This window comes from Erigeron canadensis, chromosome 8 (assembly GCF_010389155.1).
Source record: "Erigeron canadensis isolate Cc75 chromosome 8, C_canadensis_v1, whole genome shotgun sequence".
NCBI classification, from domain to species: domain Eukaryota; kingdom Viridiplantae; phylum Streptophyta; class Magnoliopsida; order Asterales; family Asteraceae; genus Erigeron; species Erigeron canadensis.
In genome coordinates this window covers 16,574,063-16,592,877 of record NC_057768.1, presented here as the reverse complement: position 1 = coordinate 16,592,877, position 18,815 = coordinate 16,574,063, and the positions used below count along the sequence as shown (strand labels likewise).

At 35.2% G+C, this 18,815-nt stretch overlaps 1 protein-coding gene across 1 annotated transcript; it reads left to right on the top strand.

Moving 5' to 3' along the window:
* The first annotated feature begins 3,223 nt into the window (after positions 1–3,223).
* On the top strand, positions 3,224–18,497 carry LOC122580391 (protein POLLEN DEFECTIVE IN GUIDANCE 1). Its single transcript, XM_043752661.1, has 11 exons — positions 3,224–3,999; positions 5,761–5,912; positions 6,619–6,722; positions 6,900–6,988; positions 7,089–7,162; positions 8,523–8,673; positions 9,071–9,238; positions 15,465–15,562; positions 15,855–15,977; positions 16,438–16,506; positions 18,014–18,497. The coding sequence occupies exons 1-11, from the start codon at positions 3,366–3,368 to the stop codon at positions 18,212–18,214; spliced, it is 1,863 nt and encodes a 620-aa protein (XP_043608596.1). The 5' UTR covers positions 3,224–3,365; the 3' UTR covers positions 18,215–18,497.
* Positions 18,498–18,815: the final 318 nt, after the last annotated feature.

Genomic DNA, 18,815 nt, shown 5'->3' with positions numbered 1-18,815 from the left:
TGTTTTGTAAGACGAGGTGTCACATTACATAATCTAAATATTGTGTTTTGTAAGACGAGGTGTCACATTACATAATCTAACTAAACTGACACGACCATTCTAGGAAGTTTGTCCGAGCAATCAGAAACAAAGCCGTGAGCTCATGGGCAAATCAGACAATATTGTGTTTTTTAAGACGAGGTGTCACATTACATAATCTAACTAAACTGACACGACCATGCAACGGTTCACAAAACTGTCGACAACGAGGCTCGTAGGTTAAGTTACACACAGTGGTGTTATCAATTAACTCAAAAGCGCTTTTTTATGAGTAAAAGTTGGATCAATAATGGAACCTACCCACACATCTCCGCTCGTCCCTTAACCGATGTCATACCGTTGCCTCAAACCAACAAGGTCGTGCGACGTATCGATTAATCGAACAAGTAAGGATTTGAGGACCCGAACGTAACGTTGTTAGGGGTCTAAGAAATATAATCACTTGGCCTTACAATTATTACACTCAAATCCGCCAAATCCTTGATAAAAAAATCAAGGGTTAAGTCACTTTATAAATAATGCACTTTCCTTCATTTACATGGTTGCCTATTGAACTGGATTATTGATTTGCATCACCCATATACTTTTCAATTTTTTTCATGGTTGACCAACTGCTGACCTGATGACCTGCTATAACAGGTCAATCTCTATTTACATGATTGCTCATTGAACTCGATGACTAATGTATTATCCCTCATTTACATAGTTGTCCATTGAACTGAATTATTAATATACATCACCCACATCCTTTTCTAATTTTATTTTTTTTTTTGGTAAAGGGGAATTTAAACCCCGTTGACTTTATATTAATTACCCAAAACATTACAAAGCAAGTAGTATGAAGAGTTCATACTAGTTCATATATGAGACATGCCTCACATATGTAAACAAAGGAAACTAGAACAATACATAACCAATGCAAACACGCCTAGCTATAAAAAACCATGAAGAAGATATAGCTAGACAATAAAGCAGACGAATTAACTAATAAGCATCCATCTTGGAAAAGAAACTCTCCTCGAATACCCCACGCTTCAAGTGTGCTAGTTACCCGAGTTGTCTTCTTAAACTTCAACTTCCATAAACGAGCTCTCACAGTATCTTTTATAGTCTTGACCAGAATATCTGGCGGCCGAGCGTGGTTCTTGAACAATCTATTGTTTCGCTCCTGCCTAATATATAATACGCAGTCGCAGCCACTACAAGCCTACCCAAGACACTCGAAATTGATCTGGATTTAGCTTTGGATAGAAGATACGGAACTATAGAATCCTAACTTGAAGAAAGATGTTGCATGTTAGCAGCCCTTTTAACCTCACACCAGACTTTATCTGCGTACTTACATGTGAAGAACAAATGTCCATGCGAATCAATAATCTGACACACATAGGCTACAACACATCATATTTATCGTTTTCCTCCTAGCAGGACTCCATTGCAAAATTTTATCCTGTGTTAAGAGTTTCTCACGCATAATAAGCCACAAATTTAACGCATGCCTGGGAATACATTGAGGAAACCATACAATATCCACCCAACCCACACGGTTCTCTTTTAATCTGATAGAATCCCAAACTGTTGTAGCTGAGAATGGTACCATCACATCATCATTTTCCCAAATTAGTTCATCACGGTTCAGATTTAAATGAATAGGAGGACTGTTAAGAAGGCTAGGAAATTTATCCAACCATACCTGTGGCCATAGCCAGTTCCCATTTATATTGAGGTCCGCAATTGTGGATGTTAATCAAAAAACAGCTCATCTAATGTCGCTAGGCATGATAAATTTCAGCAAGAGGGCTCATATTACTCCAAGTATCAAACCAGACAGAAGTAGTACGACCATCCCCTAATTTCTTCCATAGAAACTCACGAACAGATTGTCTGAGTTGAAGCAGCTTACGCCAGCCCCAACTCGCCGATGCTTTAAGAGGGACGTCCCGAAAGTTTCATCCTCGAAGATGATAATCGTAAATCCAATCCACCCAAAGTGACTTTCGTCGATCAAGAATACTCCAAATATGCATGTGAAACCATAAGAGATTTATTCATATCCACAATATTTCTAATGCCCAACCCACCTTCATATTTAGGGACACAAACTGATTTCCAAGAAACTTTTGCTTTTCCATTTTGCATGGGACCTTGACACCACAAAAAACCCCGCATGGTTTTTTCAAGATCTTTTATAACTCTCACGGGTAGAATAAAAACAGGCGCCCAGTAAATATGTATAGAGGAAAGCACAGAGATAATCAACTGCAATCTACTTGCAAATGAAAGATATTTGTTTCTCCAGTCCGATATCCTATTCTCTATCCGTTCTACTAGAACCGTGATGAAATTAGAGGTACCCCCAGATATCTAACTGGCAATTGTCCTTCCTAAAATGGTAGAATAGATAGTATGGAGGATTTTACCGATTGAGGCACGTGACAAAAAAAGGCTGAGCTTTTCTGAATACTAAGGACCAAACCAGACATTCTTTTGAAGGAATCAAGGGAGCGCATTACAAGACCGGCAGAATTGACATCCCACCTAGAGAACAAGAATTGATCATTTGCAAAGCAAAGATTAATTAGCTTCTGCTTTTCACATCTGTTGTGGAATCGAAAAGATGGATCCAATTGAGTTGCATGCTGAAAAATAAGAGCCAACACTTCCATAACCAAAGTAAACAAATATGGCGAGATCGGATGTAACATCCCAACCCAGTTTATGGATGTTTGGGTCAATTTGAAACGAAAGAACATGGTTGTTGAAATTTTTACTGAATTTTTCGCCTGGAAAATTGATGAAGATGATGAAAATAATTTCTGGAAAAATAAAAAGTAAATATAGAGCTTAACCTATTATTGTAGGTCATCAGGTCAACATTTAGTCAACCAAGTAAAAAATAAAAAAACATGTTGGTGATATATACTAATAATCCAGTTCAACGGGCAACTATGTAGATGAGTAAAAGTAATTAGTCATCTAGTTCAATGAACAACTATGTAATAGAGATTAACCTGTTATAGCAGGTCATTATGTCAGCGGTTGGTCAATAATGTAAAAAATTGAAAAGTATATAAGTGATACACATCAATAATTCAGTTCAATAAGCAACCATGTAAATGAGTGACAGAAAATATATTGTTCATCCAAGAAATGGTTGGCATCTCCGCTTACGGGAATAGCTTTCGAGCTTTCTTGTTACTACACATACGGTTAATGCTTTCCACTCTGGTCGAATGTAAATGAGAGAATATATTTTTCACCCAGTAACCCAAAACTCAAAAGCCTAAAACCACGACCACGACCTGAACCTGATCTCAGCAAAGCAAATGACGAGTGACCTGAGATCCAACGGCCGTAAACTGTCCTTCGATGTCCTCACCACCACCGATTCCTTCTTCGACGATGACGATGTTGCTCATTCCTTGTTCCTACTCCGATCCGTTTCCGACCAAACTCATATCTCCAACCACCACCGTCGCAAGCGTAAACCCAGAAAGAAGAAAAACAAAAAACAACACCAACTGACCAATCAAAATCATAATTATCAACAACAACAACAAATACTTGATAATGATTCCAATCTACATCGGTTTGATGATTTTGATACAATACATGCCACTTCCTCTGTATCTGATAATGACGATTTTGTTATGAACCGAAACTGCGGCGAGACGTCGTGTTCGGTCATTTACGAGCAAGTGTTTGTGCCGTCTGAGGATAAACTAGTTGTTAGGGAGACAGAGTTGAGGCAAAGGAATAGTGATTTTTTTATGTATCGGATTGATGAGAGTGTTAAGGAGGTTGATGATTCTAGTACTAGGAATGGGAGTTGTTGCTCCCCTAAACATACCGAATTAATGATGAAACAAACCGCCGAAATCAATGGAAATCATAGGATGCAGCTTCAAAAGGACAAGTCTTTAGATTGGAAACAATTCATATCCGATAAAGATCCCAATCGTGAGTTCAGTTCCTTTACTTTTTTCTTTTCTGTGATTCCAGGTTGGTTGGTTTGTTTGTTTGTGGTTTTGTTTGATATACTATAGTATATATGACTAATAAAGAAGCAAACTTGATAATTAGTGTACTAAATACTTTTGCTTTGATGCGTAGCAACTTTCTCCTTTGTCTTTTTTTTTTTTTTGGAATTCGTTGATTTTCTAGTTACCCCAACTGATCTAAAGACCTTTCACATGATAGTGTAACCCACTGATTCACCTGCACCAAGAAAATTTTCTGATAAATTAGCTTCCTACTTGACTCTGCTGAGGATTGAATCCCGGGATATCTTTCAAGTGCAGCAAGTGCCTATATTTCCACAACCAACTAGGCTATATTCTCGAGTCACGCTTGAAATCAGCTAAAAAGAAAACATGTCAGGATGATGAATGGGCAGTTATGTGATTTAGGACGTAGTGTTACTACATTAAAGGGATCTAGCACTTTCGAACGTGAAAGAAATCGCTTTTCAAAATGTTTATCTAGCCTTCTAATGGAATTCCAAACTAATGGATACTTGTAAGCAGGGGTAACTTCATTTAACTGAGTCTACTTTGCTTCATGGGAGCTTCATAATTGTTTGGTCGCTACGCTAGTCTTTATAACCAAGATGCCATTTAAGTTATTATTTTATGCTGGAATGTTAGGCGACATTGAGTCACTTATTACATTGACTGCCCGAATCATATGCAAAAGCATGTGGATTGTAGATAGAAGCTGTTACCGGGGCATTAGTTAAAGCTGTGTTACTTCAATGGCTGACCCTTTGTGCTGTTCTATAATCTAATAGATATTATAACAACACCCAATCCCGCCGGTGACACGATATGGGGGTGGTTACATGTAGGCACTCATACCTCTACAGCCCCGAATATAGTGACTGCTTCCACATTAATAGATATTATAAATTCATCATCATGCTTAAATTATATGTGTGTCACTTTAAATTCAAATATTGGCTAATGATATCGGGTGTTATTCACTGTTAAACACCACACCTTAGATAAATATATATAATATGCACTACAAATAATGTTGCATTTGTCTACACTTTTAGTTAGTGTGAACAAATTAAAAATTTTGTCACGCTATTATGTGTGTACAAATATGTAAAACTACACGTGTGTAGAAATTTATCCACACTAAAAATTGTGGTATTCTAAATGTTCACACTTTTTAGTATGGACTTTCATAATTAATTTGTAACACCCCATTTGTCAACGCTAACTTTTTATGTGGCGTGGACAAATGTGGTGTGAAAAATTAAATATGAAAATCCACACTAAAGAGTGTGAACTTTTATAATACCACATCTTTAAGTGTGAATTAATTTCTACACACTTTTAGTTCTCTATATTTTTACATACATAAAAGCGTGACAAATATATTAATTTGCTCACGCTAACTAAAAGTGTGGACAAATGCAATATTGTTTGTAGTCATGTTTGCTCTCATTGCCAACAATTTAGTTTCATGTCTGTTTAGATGCTAAACTTTGTAAATAAGCTTCTTTAATATGAATGCTTGTACAATGTAATATCTACTTTTGTATATTTTGAAATTTACAAAATTCTGCATTTCATTTTGTAGATAAATTTGAATGTCTTATGTCTGTATGAATGTTCTCTTCTACATAAAACTTGTAAACAGAAGTTCCTTGAACACCAAACATCGGTACCTTTATTTCCTTTCTCACAACTTATGCTGCTACATCTGTGTCAGATAACTTTTTATTGGAGAGATCCCCAGTTAAATACTTTATGGAAGAAATGCAAGGTGGAAATTCATTACGAATGACAACCACCCTTGCCAATGAGAAAGAACGTGAAAGAGTATACGACACTATTTTTCGCATGCCATGGCGATGTGAACTGGTAATTTAGCTTTCTTTTCATCCATCCCATAAATTTTCTTCCTTAAACATAATCATGATGTGTATAAATGTTTATAACAGTATATATGTGACACATTTGTATACGAATCTAAATTTATGTGTGATATGTATCTGTTATGTGTAGCTTTCTTTTTCTAATCCTCTATTATACCACACTAACACACACACACACACACACACACACACACCAACACACACACACGCACCAAAACACACACACACACACATATATATATATGTATCTGAATAGTATAATAAGAAAAGAAATCCCAAATAGCTTTTTATTGACCATTGACCAATAGGATCAATTCCTATCCTTCGGTTAGAGAAAAAATATCACAGTTAAATAGAGATATCACATTTTTTTAGGCTTTCCATGGGAGAGAACTTTATACTTAATTTTTATAATATAAATAAAGATATTTCATTATTCTATCCGTCAACTTGAGAAGAAGAAAATTAAGTTTTCCACCACAAAACTAAAATATCTCCAACATTAATGATTCTTGTGTCTTTCATAATCATTATACTTAAGAACCATTTAAAATATCTAATAGTTATTTTAATCTTTCCCTGTGTATACATGGGACTAAAGTATGATATTATATGTGTGTGTGTGTGTGTATTTAACACGTTATATTGAAACTAACTCTATATGACACTGGTATTACTCATACCCATTGCAGCTTATAGATGTCGGCTTTTTTGTCTGCCTGGATTCGTTCATGTCGCTGTTAACAATCATGCCAATGAGACTTTTCACTACCTCTTGGAGGCTTTTGAAAACGAGGTATATACGATTATCCCCAAAATGGTGTCCGGTTTCTGAATATCAGATTAAGTTAGTAGTATCTGTTAGGTCAAGTAATTGTACATTGTGAGAACCTTGTAATGCTATAAATTATGTGATGACATAGAAGAAGGTTACCCATTTATAGAAGAAAATAACTTTCTATGCTTTTAACAGGCAGTGCAAGATGCTTTCAGCAGCAGAGCTTTCTGATTTTGGTTGTTTTCTTATGTTGGCTTCTGGAGTAATTCTATTACAACAGACAGGTTTAGTTGGGGAATTTAGTGATTTATCAAATCTTCCAATTTAGGTTTGTTGCATTCATTCCTATTTTTGTATAACATGGTTTTCCTCTTATTTTGTTAGATATCAGCCTGATTTATCACATGATTCGAGGTCAAGGAACAATCAAACTTTATGTTGTGTATAATGTATTGGAGGTGAGAATACGACTTTAATAACTTCCTCTGTAACTCTGCCAAAGTAATTTATGAAAAAAAGATAGAAAAGAAAAGGAAAGTACAATCTGCGTAATATTTTAATGCATGGAAACTACTTGTAACTCTAGTTTGTACATAATGCGAGTTATGCCGTCATGTTATATAGCATAATGGAATTGTAGTTCGCTTTGTACACTAATAGACTCGGATGAAAAACATGCAATTACATCAACTGTAATGATGCTTTAAGTAGCATAAACTGCACGAAGTAACATAAAAGTTTAAATGACTGACGAAAGATATTAAACCTTCCCGACACAAATTTATCATGTAACTGATTCAAACACAAAACGAGTAAATATCAAGTTAAATGACTAACCAAACAAACAAGGCTTTATAAGGACATGTCAACATATCTAAGAGTATAAAACCATAAGACTTAACATATACACTAATGAATAGAAGTATTCATAAGAAGTCATTAATAGGAATATGCATTTGTTAAAAAATAATTTCTTGGAACAAAGTTTTTTCACAATAAGGAGGTGCGATAACTTGAAAATGCCCAACTGAGGAATTTATATAGAACTGTTTATACCATTCCTTCATTTAATAAATTCTTATAGCCACTTTCATACGTTTGTTTGTTATTATGGATACATTCTCGAGATGGTGAATATCATGACTAATTGATCAGTTTCAAAATCCTTTGCTTACGTTGATGAGAGGTTATGTTTTGTTGGTGTCTATGACTCTCATGTTAGCTGTTTTTATCATGATATCCTATTGACTATGGTTTCTTCCTTGCAGTCCCCATTATCAATAAATAATGAACCTTGCTTAGGAGTTCTTTTAAACAAAACATCTATTTGACTAAAGCTTATGCTCTGTTGATTACTACTCAGTTTTTTTCGTTTGCCGAAGCTAGGGCATCTTTTATGTGGGATAACCATTTTTCATTGACTAATGACGGGAAATCGTGGAAGATTGTCACTTTGAAATGTATTATGATACTGCAATGAAGATCTATTCCTGGATGGCTGAATTTCAGATGAATTAAAATGGTTATTTCAAAGAGTGAATGACTGACTCATTTTAAACCTCATTGTTCGTTAAAAATGTGGTTTCTGGCTATGAGAGTGATTATTGGTCTACTGCAGTCTAAACATTTTGAAGTTCTGACACTAAATCTTAGATATTCCCATGAAACATTCATGTAATTATTTGCCATAGACTTATCAGTAGATTAGTCATCATCAACTTATCTGGTGTCTCTACCAGGTCAACAATGAAATTGTTATTTTTTAGTTGCCATATGCTTTACCTTTGCAACTAACCTAAACTTTATCATTATCTGCAGATATTTGATAAATTATGCCAAAATTTTGGTGGTGATGTCTTGCAAACACTATTTAATACTGCTGATGGTTTAGCAAATTCTTCAACAGAAAAGATGAGTTACTGGCTACGGAGATACATCTTTGATGAAATTTTAGCTGTGGCTTCTTCAAATATCCTTTTCCATGCAGTCATTATATACACACATATAAATATATACACATACATATATATATAGGTAAAAATTAATTTAGGGACACTTTTAAATTCGGGACACTTCTCAATCATTCATTTTTCACCATCTCCGACCAGCACCATCACCACCACCACCATCTCCGACCACCACCATGATCCTCCGGCGACGGCGACCACCGCCACCACGACTTACACATGTGTAAGTTACATGTCTCTAATGGTCCCTAATTTAAGATGTTCCTAAATTAACCCACCCCTATATATATATATATATCAACATTTATCTGTATAATTTCCACTGATTGAATCCATTTTTTCATGATTTTTTTTCTTGGGTCTCTAGTAATCTGTTCATGTTTCCTTAACACATTGTACTTGTTCATTCATTCATCTTATTAGCTCAGGCCATCACTCTGTCGACCTGTATAGTTGCCCACAACAATGCATTGTTCGCTTTGCTGGTCTCAAACAATTTTTCAGAGATAAAAAGCAATGTTTTTAAACGTTTCAGCAAGGATAACATACAAAGTTTGGTATATTACGGTGAGTCTCCTTAACATTGGTTTTTTAATTGTTACTTAACATTGTTTCAAATGGTTGGTTGAAAACTATTTGTCCTGTTCCTTTTTTTTTAATTAAGATACTTAATAATTAAGAACTTAATGTATTCAGTCAAATTTTTATGTTCTTTTTTTGACTTAATGAAGAAAAATAACCGTCAATTACCTATTTTTTACTTAATACATACAAACATATAGTCACTTAATACATTCAACACTTAATGACTAAAAAAAAGAACGGGCCCTTACATTATATTAAAAGTGCCAGAGCTACACAAAATAAATCATCATTAAGGTTGTCTTACATATTAAACCATGGTCTTCAAATTTTTAAAGATCATCTTCTGTATAAATTGTTGTTGAATTGGAAATAGGAGATGCGGTATATAGTTGTTAGGAACAGGTTACGGAAGCAAAACAAAAAAATAAATAAAGAACACGAGAAAACGTGGTATCTCACACAATGTGTGTGAACTAATCGATGACTGCAACTAGGGTTTTTTATTAGCTGAGTACAACAATTACAACGCATAGACCTGAATATATATAGATAACTGATTAGGGTTTCTTGGAGTAATGCACAAGTAAACCCGAATGGGTTTCCTAAACAAAACAAAACAAAACAGGCCCTAAGGCCATAGCCCAAAAGGACTCCAAAACCCAATAATCTCCCACTTGAAGGCCTTGTGAGAAAACAAGCTTATAGCAATCCAAGTCTTCAGCAATCAGTAACCAAAAACACATGGAACAGAATGATAGGTCCAGCTTGATGACCAAACCAAACTTCAAACCATAGCACACCTAGTTGCAGCGGACCCCCACTCGTTAGCAAACAGAGGGCCCCGTTGGAGCCTCAGATAACTCCAACACGGTCTCAACAGACCCCAACTTTTCATCCTCAATCCCAACTTATTCCCATAGACTCAAACCATCAGATACAAGGTCTCTCAGAGAAAAACTCTCCACTAACGGTAACTTCTCAGGAGAGCTTTCATTCGGAACCCTAGTCTTCCGAACCCAACGTAGATTTCCAGACTGTGTCAAGCTACTCCCACTGTCACGGAACTCCCGCACACGTTCAGACTTCTGAATACGCTCAAGCGGATTACCCGGAGTCCCAGAGTTCTTTACCGTCAACTGAACTTGTTTAACTACGAAATCGGCGAGCCCGACTCTGGCGTTCGTCTTAACAGGGGTGGTCACTTCCCAGACGAGCGACCCCTTCTTGAAACCCTAACAACCACGAGATTTTCCTTAACGACCTTCCACTTTCCACCACCAAACTTAACGTCTAATCCTTGTTAATCCAACTGCCCAACGGAGATCAACTTCGTTTGAAGCCTCGGAATAACCCTGACGTTACACAAAGTCCAAGTAGTGCCTATAGTAGTAACAAGATCCAAATCCCCCATGCCAGTCACATCAAGAATTTCACTGTTTCCCAGCCTAACCTTGCCAAAATCGCCTTTTTTAACATTCCGCATGCAATCATTGCTATTGGTAGCATGGAATGATGCACCGAAATCCATGACCCATGGATCCACACTGCTTTCAACACACATCATCAAGACATCGTCTTCGGAGTCGCTTGCTGTAGCAGTGTTCAATCCATCAGAATTCTTTTTCGGAGAATTTTTATTCGGACATTGACTCCTGTAATGTCCAGTCTCGTTGCAGTCCCAACATCGCACACTCGGACGAGCCCTAGACGAGCTCCTGCCCTGACCTATGCTGCTCCCACTATCTCTGCTATTATCCTTTGTATCCCAAAGAAAAAGTCTTCTCTAGTTTTTTCTCAAGTACCATATCCAGATCCATTTGGCCAAGTAATGCTTCAATCTGCATGTTACACCAACTATAATCCGAACTGTCAAACTTTTCAACCACAAATTTCCCGTCTTTAGCCATAATGACAAACGAAGAAAAACAACCAAAGTTACCCGGCTTCAACTAGTTGATTAACACCCGTTAACAAGAACCCAACAGAAAAAGAACCCAATCAAACAGCAACCTTATTTGTTTCAATCAATCGATCAACACCAAAACCCCCAAAATTCAGAAACCCTAATCGCCCCTAATCGCAATCACTGACCAAAAAAATCAATCAAATTCACCCGAACAGAATACCTCGATCGGATTATTTGAACAGATTTACCAAGATCTGATGCAAAAAGAAGATTTCAGCACTGAGTTGGCAGACTGCAGCGACGGCAGGTGGCTCGTGGTGATGAAACAGCGGCAGCTAGTGGCTGTCGCAAGGACTGATTGAACAGGAAGAAGGGAAAACAGTTCCAGCAGAGCAAACAGTGGCAGTAAATGATAAACAGCATTGAACAGCAGCAATCAACAGCAAAATAGCAGTGAACAGCAGCAATCAACAGCAAAACAACAGATTACAGCCACAAACAGCAGCTAATCAGATCCGAACAGCAGCAGAACAAGATCAGCTAACAAAGAAGCAGTAAACAGCCTCTTTATCGCGAATTCAGCAGCCTAAACTCTGATACCACTTGTTAGGAACAGGTTGCACAGCGGAAGCAAAACAGAGAAATAAATAAAGAACATGAGAATTAACGTGGTATCTCACACAATGTGTGTGAACTAATCCACGGCTGCAACTAGGGTTATTTACAACAATTACAATGCATAGACCTTAATATATATATATATATATATATATATATTATATATATATAATATATAGGGTAAAGTTATTTTAAGAACCTTTTTTTTTGCGAGAACCTTTGAGAACTTTTCAAATCAAGCCCAACCGATGATTGTTCTTTACATGAAAATTGTTTTTTGACTGTTTTCTGAATAACTTATGCGTAATTTTGAAGTTTATAATTCTGTGGAGGCATGGATTATCATCCGTTATACAATTATGTGGAGATTTGGATTCTTGATCACATGTGCACGAATATTGATAGGATCACATGCATGCAAGTCGATCACATGTAATCATAGCAATATTCTTGCACATGTGATCAAGAATCCAAATCTCCACATAATTGTATAACGAATGATAATACATGCTTCCACACAATTATAAATTTCAAAATTACACATAAGTTATTCAGATTACAGTAAAAAAAACAATTTTCATGTAAAGAATAATCATCGGTTGGGCTTGATTTGAAAAAGTTCTCAAAGGTTCTCGCAAAAAAAAGGGTTCTTAAAATAACTTTTCACTATATATATATACTAGTGTTCAAACCCGTCCAATGGACGGGTAGTCTCAAAATATATTAATATCCATAAAAAACAGTTGCTTGATAAAAAAAAAAGAGATGCACAACTTAGACGATTTTAATTTTTACACAATAGAGTATGATTCGAGTAACCATCAATATGACTAATGTCACAACTTAATCGATACGAAAGCAAAAAAAAAACATATGAAAAATAACGGCACAGGGTAACAACACCAGGCAAAAGTCAACCCGACCAAGGTATTTGCGGCGACGTCGCCGCTAATACTCTGACACTGACAGAGGCCCCGCTATTTTCTCTGCCAGATTTACCATTAAGGACATGGGGGCCCACAGTATTAGCGGCGACGTCGCCGCTAATACTACCTGGTCGGGGTTTGACTTTTTTTAGCCTGGTGGGCTTACGCTCCTCGAAAATAACTCCATATAAATATTGATTCCAGTTTACCCCTTTTTTTTCAACCTTAGTTAAAATAAAAAATCCGTAGTTTGTTATATCTAAACTTATTACAAACACAAACAACAATTTTAGAAAAAATGATTTAGATTTAAGCTTAACAAAAGAGAAACAAAAAGTGTATAAAAGAAATAAATTCCCTAAAAACAACTTAATCAATATGAAAGCTAAGTTAACTATTTTTAAATTAGGTGAATTTGTAAATTGATGATGGAAAACCAAAAAGTGTAAATTAATTATTTTTAAGTGTAAATTGGTGATGGAAAACCAAAAAGTATAATTAATTATTTTTAAATTGGGTTAAAGTGTAAATTGGTGATGGACAATCAAAAAGTGTAAATTAATTTTTTTAAATTGGGTTAAAGTGTAAATTGGTGATATGGAAAACCAAAAAGTGTAAATTAACTATTTTAGATTGGGGTGAAAGTGTAAATTGGTGATGGAAAACCAAAAAGTGTAAATTAATTTAGATTAATATTTAAAAAAAATAGAGGATTAATAAGGAGGAAGTATTAGGATAAAAGAGGGGGATTAGGGGTGCCAAGTGTACCCCCAACCCCCTCTTTTAGTTATATTATAGATATATCTATATATAGATATAGATAACAGATTAGGGTTTCTTGGAGTAATGCACAAGGCCACAAGTGAACCCGAATGGGTTTACTAAACAGAAAAAACAGGCCCTAAGGCCAACTGGCCCAAAAGGATTTCAAAACCCAACAATAGTGGTGAGTTAGAGCAGATGCTTCAGGTATTTTTTGTTTTAAATACTACCATAGTCTCGTAAAGGAAAAAAAAAAGTGTACCGTTTTAAGCGGGGATATTTCTACTTTATCTTTAAGTTTGAAAATGCAACCTTGTTATACCATCAAGTAAAGTGTTGGCCAGTGTGTGGTTAAATTATTTGGTCATTTGACTTGATGTTTGAATTAATTTGTTCTGATCAGTCCCATTTTGTGATCAGTCCCACTTTCTGGTTATGTAGGTATAGCAGTCCAGAATCAAATATCGGTCGACGACCGATATTTGAGATGTAGGTTATCGCTGTGGGATAGCGGTAATGTTAATATTATGCAATATATATATATATATAATGTACTAGAAGCCTTGCCCGCTTGATACGGTGGGAAAAATTTATAAAGATAAACGGCGTTTATACAATGTGAAAAAAGTTTATTATACTTGATACATATTTAAATTACAAATTTTTTCTTTCTTTTTTTACGAGACATACTTGTGATCTTCATAGTTGATTAATAAAATATACAAGTTAAATTAAATTAATTAATTAATTGTATAATGGAAAGTATTAATTCAAATAGAATGTGGGGTATACCTGTCATTTCACATATCTAATTGAATTAGAACTGTAAGGGTAATGGTAAAATGGGTATATCCTGTATCAAAAGTTTCAATCTTTCAACATGGGGGGTGGGGATCTAATCAATTGTTAGAGTAAATTACGCCAATGATACCTATGGTTCACTTTTAGCCCTTCAAGTTCTAATAATACCCAACAGCCCTCCTTTTATATTATCTTTCTTTCAATTAGACTTCAAGTCCCTCATGTTTTTTGTTCAAAAAAAGGGTCCCTCAAGTTTTAGTACATTTCTAATTATCTATTACCTATAATTTCAATTAATGTTTTCATATATAAAATACCCAATCCGATTTCTCCCCGATCTGATCCCGATTTTTTCGAAAAATCCTGACTCCCCCTTGCCGATCCGATCTGATACCAAGTCACGAGTTCCTTAACATATAATTCCATAAATTATAGCGTTGCTCGATTTAGTATCACTGAAGCTTAATTTGTTTATGAACTTAAAGTTCATCCAGAAAAGTGCTAAGGAAAGTTGTTCTTTCTCACTTTTTAGATTATATTGCTTCAGTTATATTGAACATGGGTTGATTTTCTATTAATAAATATGTGTAATTAAATGCCACTATTTTGTGTTCAATATGCAGAACTGCTACAATTCATTTTCATGCATGCATTTCATTTCAAATAAAAAGTTTGGGTAAGAGGGTAAATTATACCCCGGTTAGCTTGTATTAATTTCAAGTAAGAAGTTAAGCTTAGCTAGTGTTTTTCTAGGCCAAGAGGCTTTTATTACAAGTGTGAGCCTTTCTGCCTAATGTCTAGGTTCCAGCATGATTCTTTCACTAGTTTGCTACATCTATTTGCTTAGAAGTGTGTCCTCCCATGAGTTATAAAATGAGATGGTGTTTTACCATTATTCTAAAATTTGCAGGTAATAGTTTTTATGCCTAGAAGATGTCTTTATACACGTACTGTTGCATGCATCTCCATTTAAAAAATGTTCCATTGCCTTTTTTTTTCCGTCTGAGATAATTATAATCTCCATTTTCAATGGCATTCCTTTAAATTCTATGTAAAAGCAAAAGCAATGTGTCGATGTACGTATTACAGTTCTTGACCTGGTTTTATTTACATGAATCTTCACTGCATTGTCCCGGGCTTCTGTTTGTTATTAAATCTTAGATTGATGGAGATAACTTTGCTGCACCATTTCCAGATTCAGTGGAGAGGTTCCATATTGCATCCTTTCTCATATTTGTCCTGGCTCAGAATATTTTGGAAGCTGAAGGTCCGTGGTTCGAGAATTTTCTTTATGTAAGTCCTTTTTCTATTTTGATGTAGGCGTCCTTAAGCCAGGTGAAATTTCCTTTTATGTATTTACAGTTAATTGAGTTGCAAACTAGTTGATATTAAAGACGAGCATGAGCATTATTGCATTATGTTAAATTGGGTGCAAATATTCGAATACTATCACAACTCACAAACCAAAGTCAAAAATATTGAGAATAAAAAAATATATCTGAGCCAAAGAATGCTAGTAAAGTTCTAGACCTCTATCCAGTATTCTCTTTTATGGCATCCTTTTCATACATATATTTTATTGCAGAATGCTCTTGTCGTTTACATATGCGAATTAATGATTGATATTATCAAACATTCTTTCATCGCCAAGTTCAATGACATAAAGCCCATTGTATATTCTGAATTTCTTGAAGACCTTTGCAAACAGGTACCTTTTTATTATATTGCTTTACACTTTTCATACTCCTGATAAACCTCTGATTTTCTCTTCATGGTGTATGTTTGGATCTTCCTTTTGAGGTAATACTGTATTTTTCTTTTTAGAATATTTGCAATATTTGGCAGGCAGGTTGCAATGCAGCCTCACTTCAATTTTCTATTTGCTCTAGTCGTTATTATTTTTTCACAGATGATCTACAACATCGTGTTTTTTTAATAAACACTTGCGCTGAGGTAGGTTAGATGTCATTGGATGTATGTATATTGTGAATATTTCAATGAAATTTGAGGTATGATGATTTGAACTTATAGGCTTGCTTATAAATGTTATCAAAGGGTCTTCTTGTTCAGCTAGCTCTTTTTTATACCTTCATTTTAAGTTAATTAGCAACTTTAATGAAATTCGTTGTTCATGGATGCTCTTCTTTATAATTTGGCGTTTTTTACAGACCCTAAATATGCAGCCGGAGAGTTCGAAGAAAACCCTTACTTTTGTTCCTCTGGCACCGGCTTGTGTGGTAAGTAATGAAGTTTATAATTTTTATAAACCATTTCTTAATGGTTTTAATGATGTCTCTTATTAAAATATGCTAACTGCATTACTTTGCTAAAAACAAAGGAAGAGAAAACATATTACTAGTGGGCCCAAAAGTAATCCCCAAGAATATACCTTTTCCTTTTTTGTCTTTTCAAGGGATTACAATAGGAGATATAAGGATTCCTTGTATCTTTCTTCTCGCTTTTAGACTTTGTGAACCAAACCTAGAATTTAGATAATGATTCTTTTAGCTTATATGTGAATTTTTTAAGATCTTATTACGAAAGACAAATGTAAAATTTTCGTAATAGAGCAATACAATGGCTGGAGTAAAATTTTGGAAGTTACATCATAATAGGAAATTATGGCACTGAAGTGTAACCAACTATGACTCAATGGCTATGTAATGTAGTGACCTTTCAAATTGGTTACTTGATGTAAGTACCTTTCATTTTTGTTCTTTTAATGTAGTGGTTGACCTGTTGTACCGGTAGCCGTTAACAATGTCAGTTTTACTTTGGGATTATGGCACTGGAGTGTAACCAATTATGACTCAATGGTTATGTTATGTAGTGATCTTTAAAACTGGCTATCTAATGTAAGAACCTCTCATTTTTATTCTTTTCATGTATCGGTTGACCTGTTGTACGGTCATGGTTACAGTTGTAGGTTTTGAACTCCGACGAGATGGATGGTGGATGGTTTTAGACTCCGACGAGGTTGTAGTCTAGGTCTCATTTTTTCTTCCATTCGAGAGGTGTGACCCCTCTACACTGTCTCCATATCCACACGTGTCACTGCTGATTGCCACAAATAAAATAAACAAATGTCAGCCGCTACCCAGACGACAACCATAGTCGTCATCCTCTGTCAACCCCCCCTCCTCCCCCCTTTTTTTTACTCCATTGTAAACCAACGTTGCTCGATCTTGATGACCATTATGGTTAACGATAATGGAGTGATCATAAATTTGGGGATTAGGGTTTGTCACCATCAAAAAGTGAAAGATAGAAAAATGATTGTTATTACAATAAATGTATATATGCATACATTAGTGCTATGTAAAAAAGGGGGGGTATCAAATGATCGATGGAACCCCTTTATTTTTAAATATTATTTAGGAGGTTATATATGTCTTGTATATACTCTTTTGATGACAGTTGACCCATTCCCTTTTGAGTTGGTTTTTTTTTATTTAACACGTTTGAGTTACTCAACTCATTGATTAGTGAATATGTTGAAATTACTACTTATTTGTTTTATGGTACATTGCATTTTGTATGATGGTTATGGAACCTGTTATAATTAAAGTCTGAATTGGATGATTGGATTCACATGCAACTTCATAACATCCAACTTATATTCTCTGAATCAAGTTTACCGCCATACTCAGATTTATACTCTTTGGAAACCCCTTGTAAAACTTCAAATACTTTAATTCCGTTTACGTTCTTTTAATGCAAATAATTAAAATATTGTTGTTTCAGGTTATTCGAGTATTGAGTCCAGTTTACGCCGCACATCTTCCCAGCGGACCCATTCTGTGGAGACTTTTGTGGATATTTATATTGTCGGTCATCAGCTTTGTGATGCTCACAACCCTTAAAGTGATGATAGGTATGGGACTTCAGAAACATGCTACTTGGTATATTAATAGGTGTCAAAGGAGGAAACTACACTCAGACTAGCACAAAGTACATAATGTTCGCATATAATTGCTTGAAGTTCAAGAGTTGGGACCACACTAACTGTGATATATAAGAAACATCATATGAAAATGTTGATCAAATGTTTCTCGTTGGTTGATCTCAGGGAAGCATTCAACTGCTTTATGAGTGTTGGTTCAATAAGTATGAGAGGCCTTTACCATATATGTACATCAGTTATAGCCTTTTCTTTCCCCAACTAATATTGCTAATATTGCTAAATTATGGCAGTTAATGAATATATATAATGCTATTATTATACACATCCTATACCTAGTTGTGGGGAAAAAGGATTGTCTAAGCCATTAAAGGGAAAGCATTTTTGTATGTGTACAAATGATGATAACAATGAAAATCATAGCCGGCGGCTTTTCGAGATACTTTTTATTGAGATTATATCTTTGACCACAAAATGGACAAGGTTAATCCGGATAAAGTGAATGTTTAATTACGTTTAAAAGCTATTATAGGTCAAATGCCAATATAACATTGAAAAGTATTTTCACATAAATTAAATATAATTATGTAATGAAAATGTAGTTGGGTAAACGCTGATTGAAAGAAAAGTTAGTCATTTTTATTT

Bases quoted from the DNA above. Each gene is read 5' to 3' on its own strand.
- LOC122580391 (XM_043752661.1), top strand. From the start codon at position 3,366: ATGACGAGTGACCTGAGATCCAACGGCCGTAAACTGTCCTTCGATGTC. The intron at 4,000-5,760 runs GTGAGTTCAGTT...CATCTGTGTCAG, and splicing joins ATCCGATAAAGATCCCAATC to ATAACTTTTTATTGGAGAGA. The intron at 6,723-6,899 runs GTATATACGATT...TGCTTTTAACAG, and splicing joins TGGAGGCTTTTGAAAACGAG to GCAGTGCAAGATGCTTTCAG.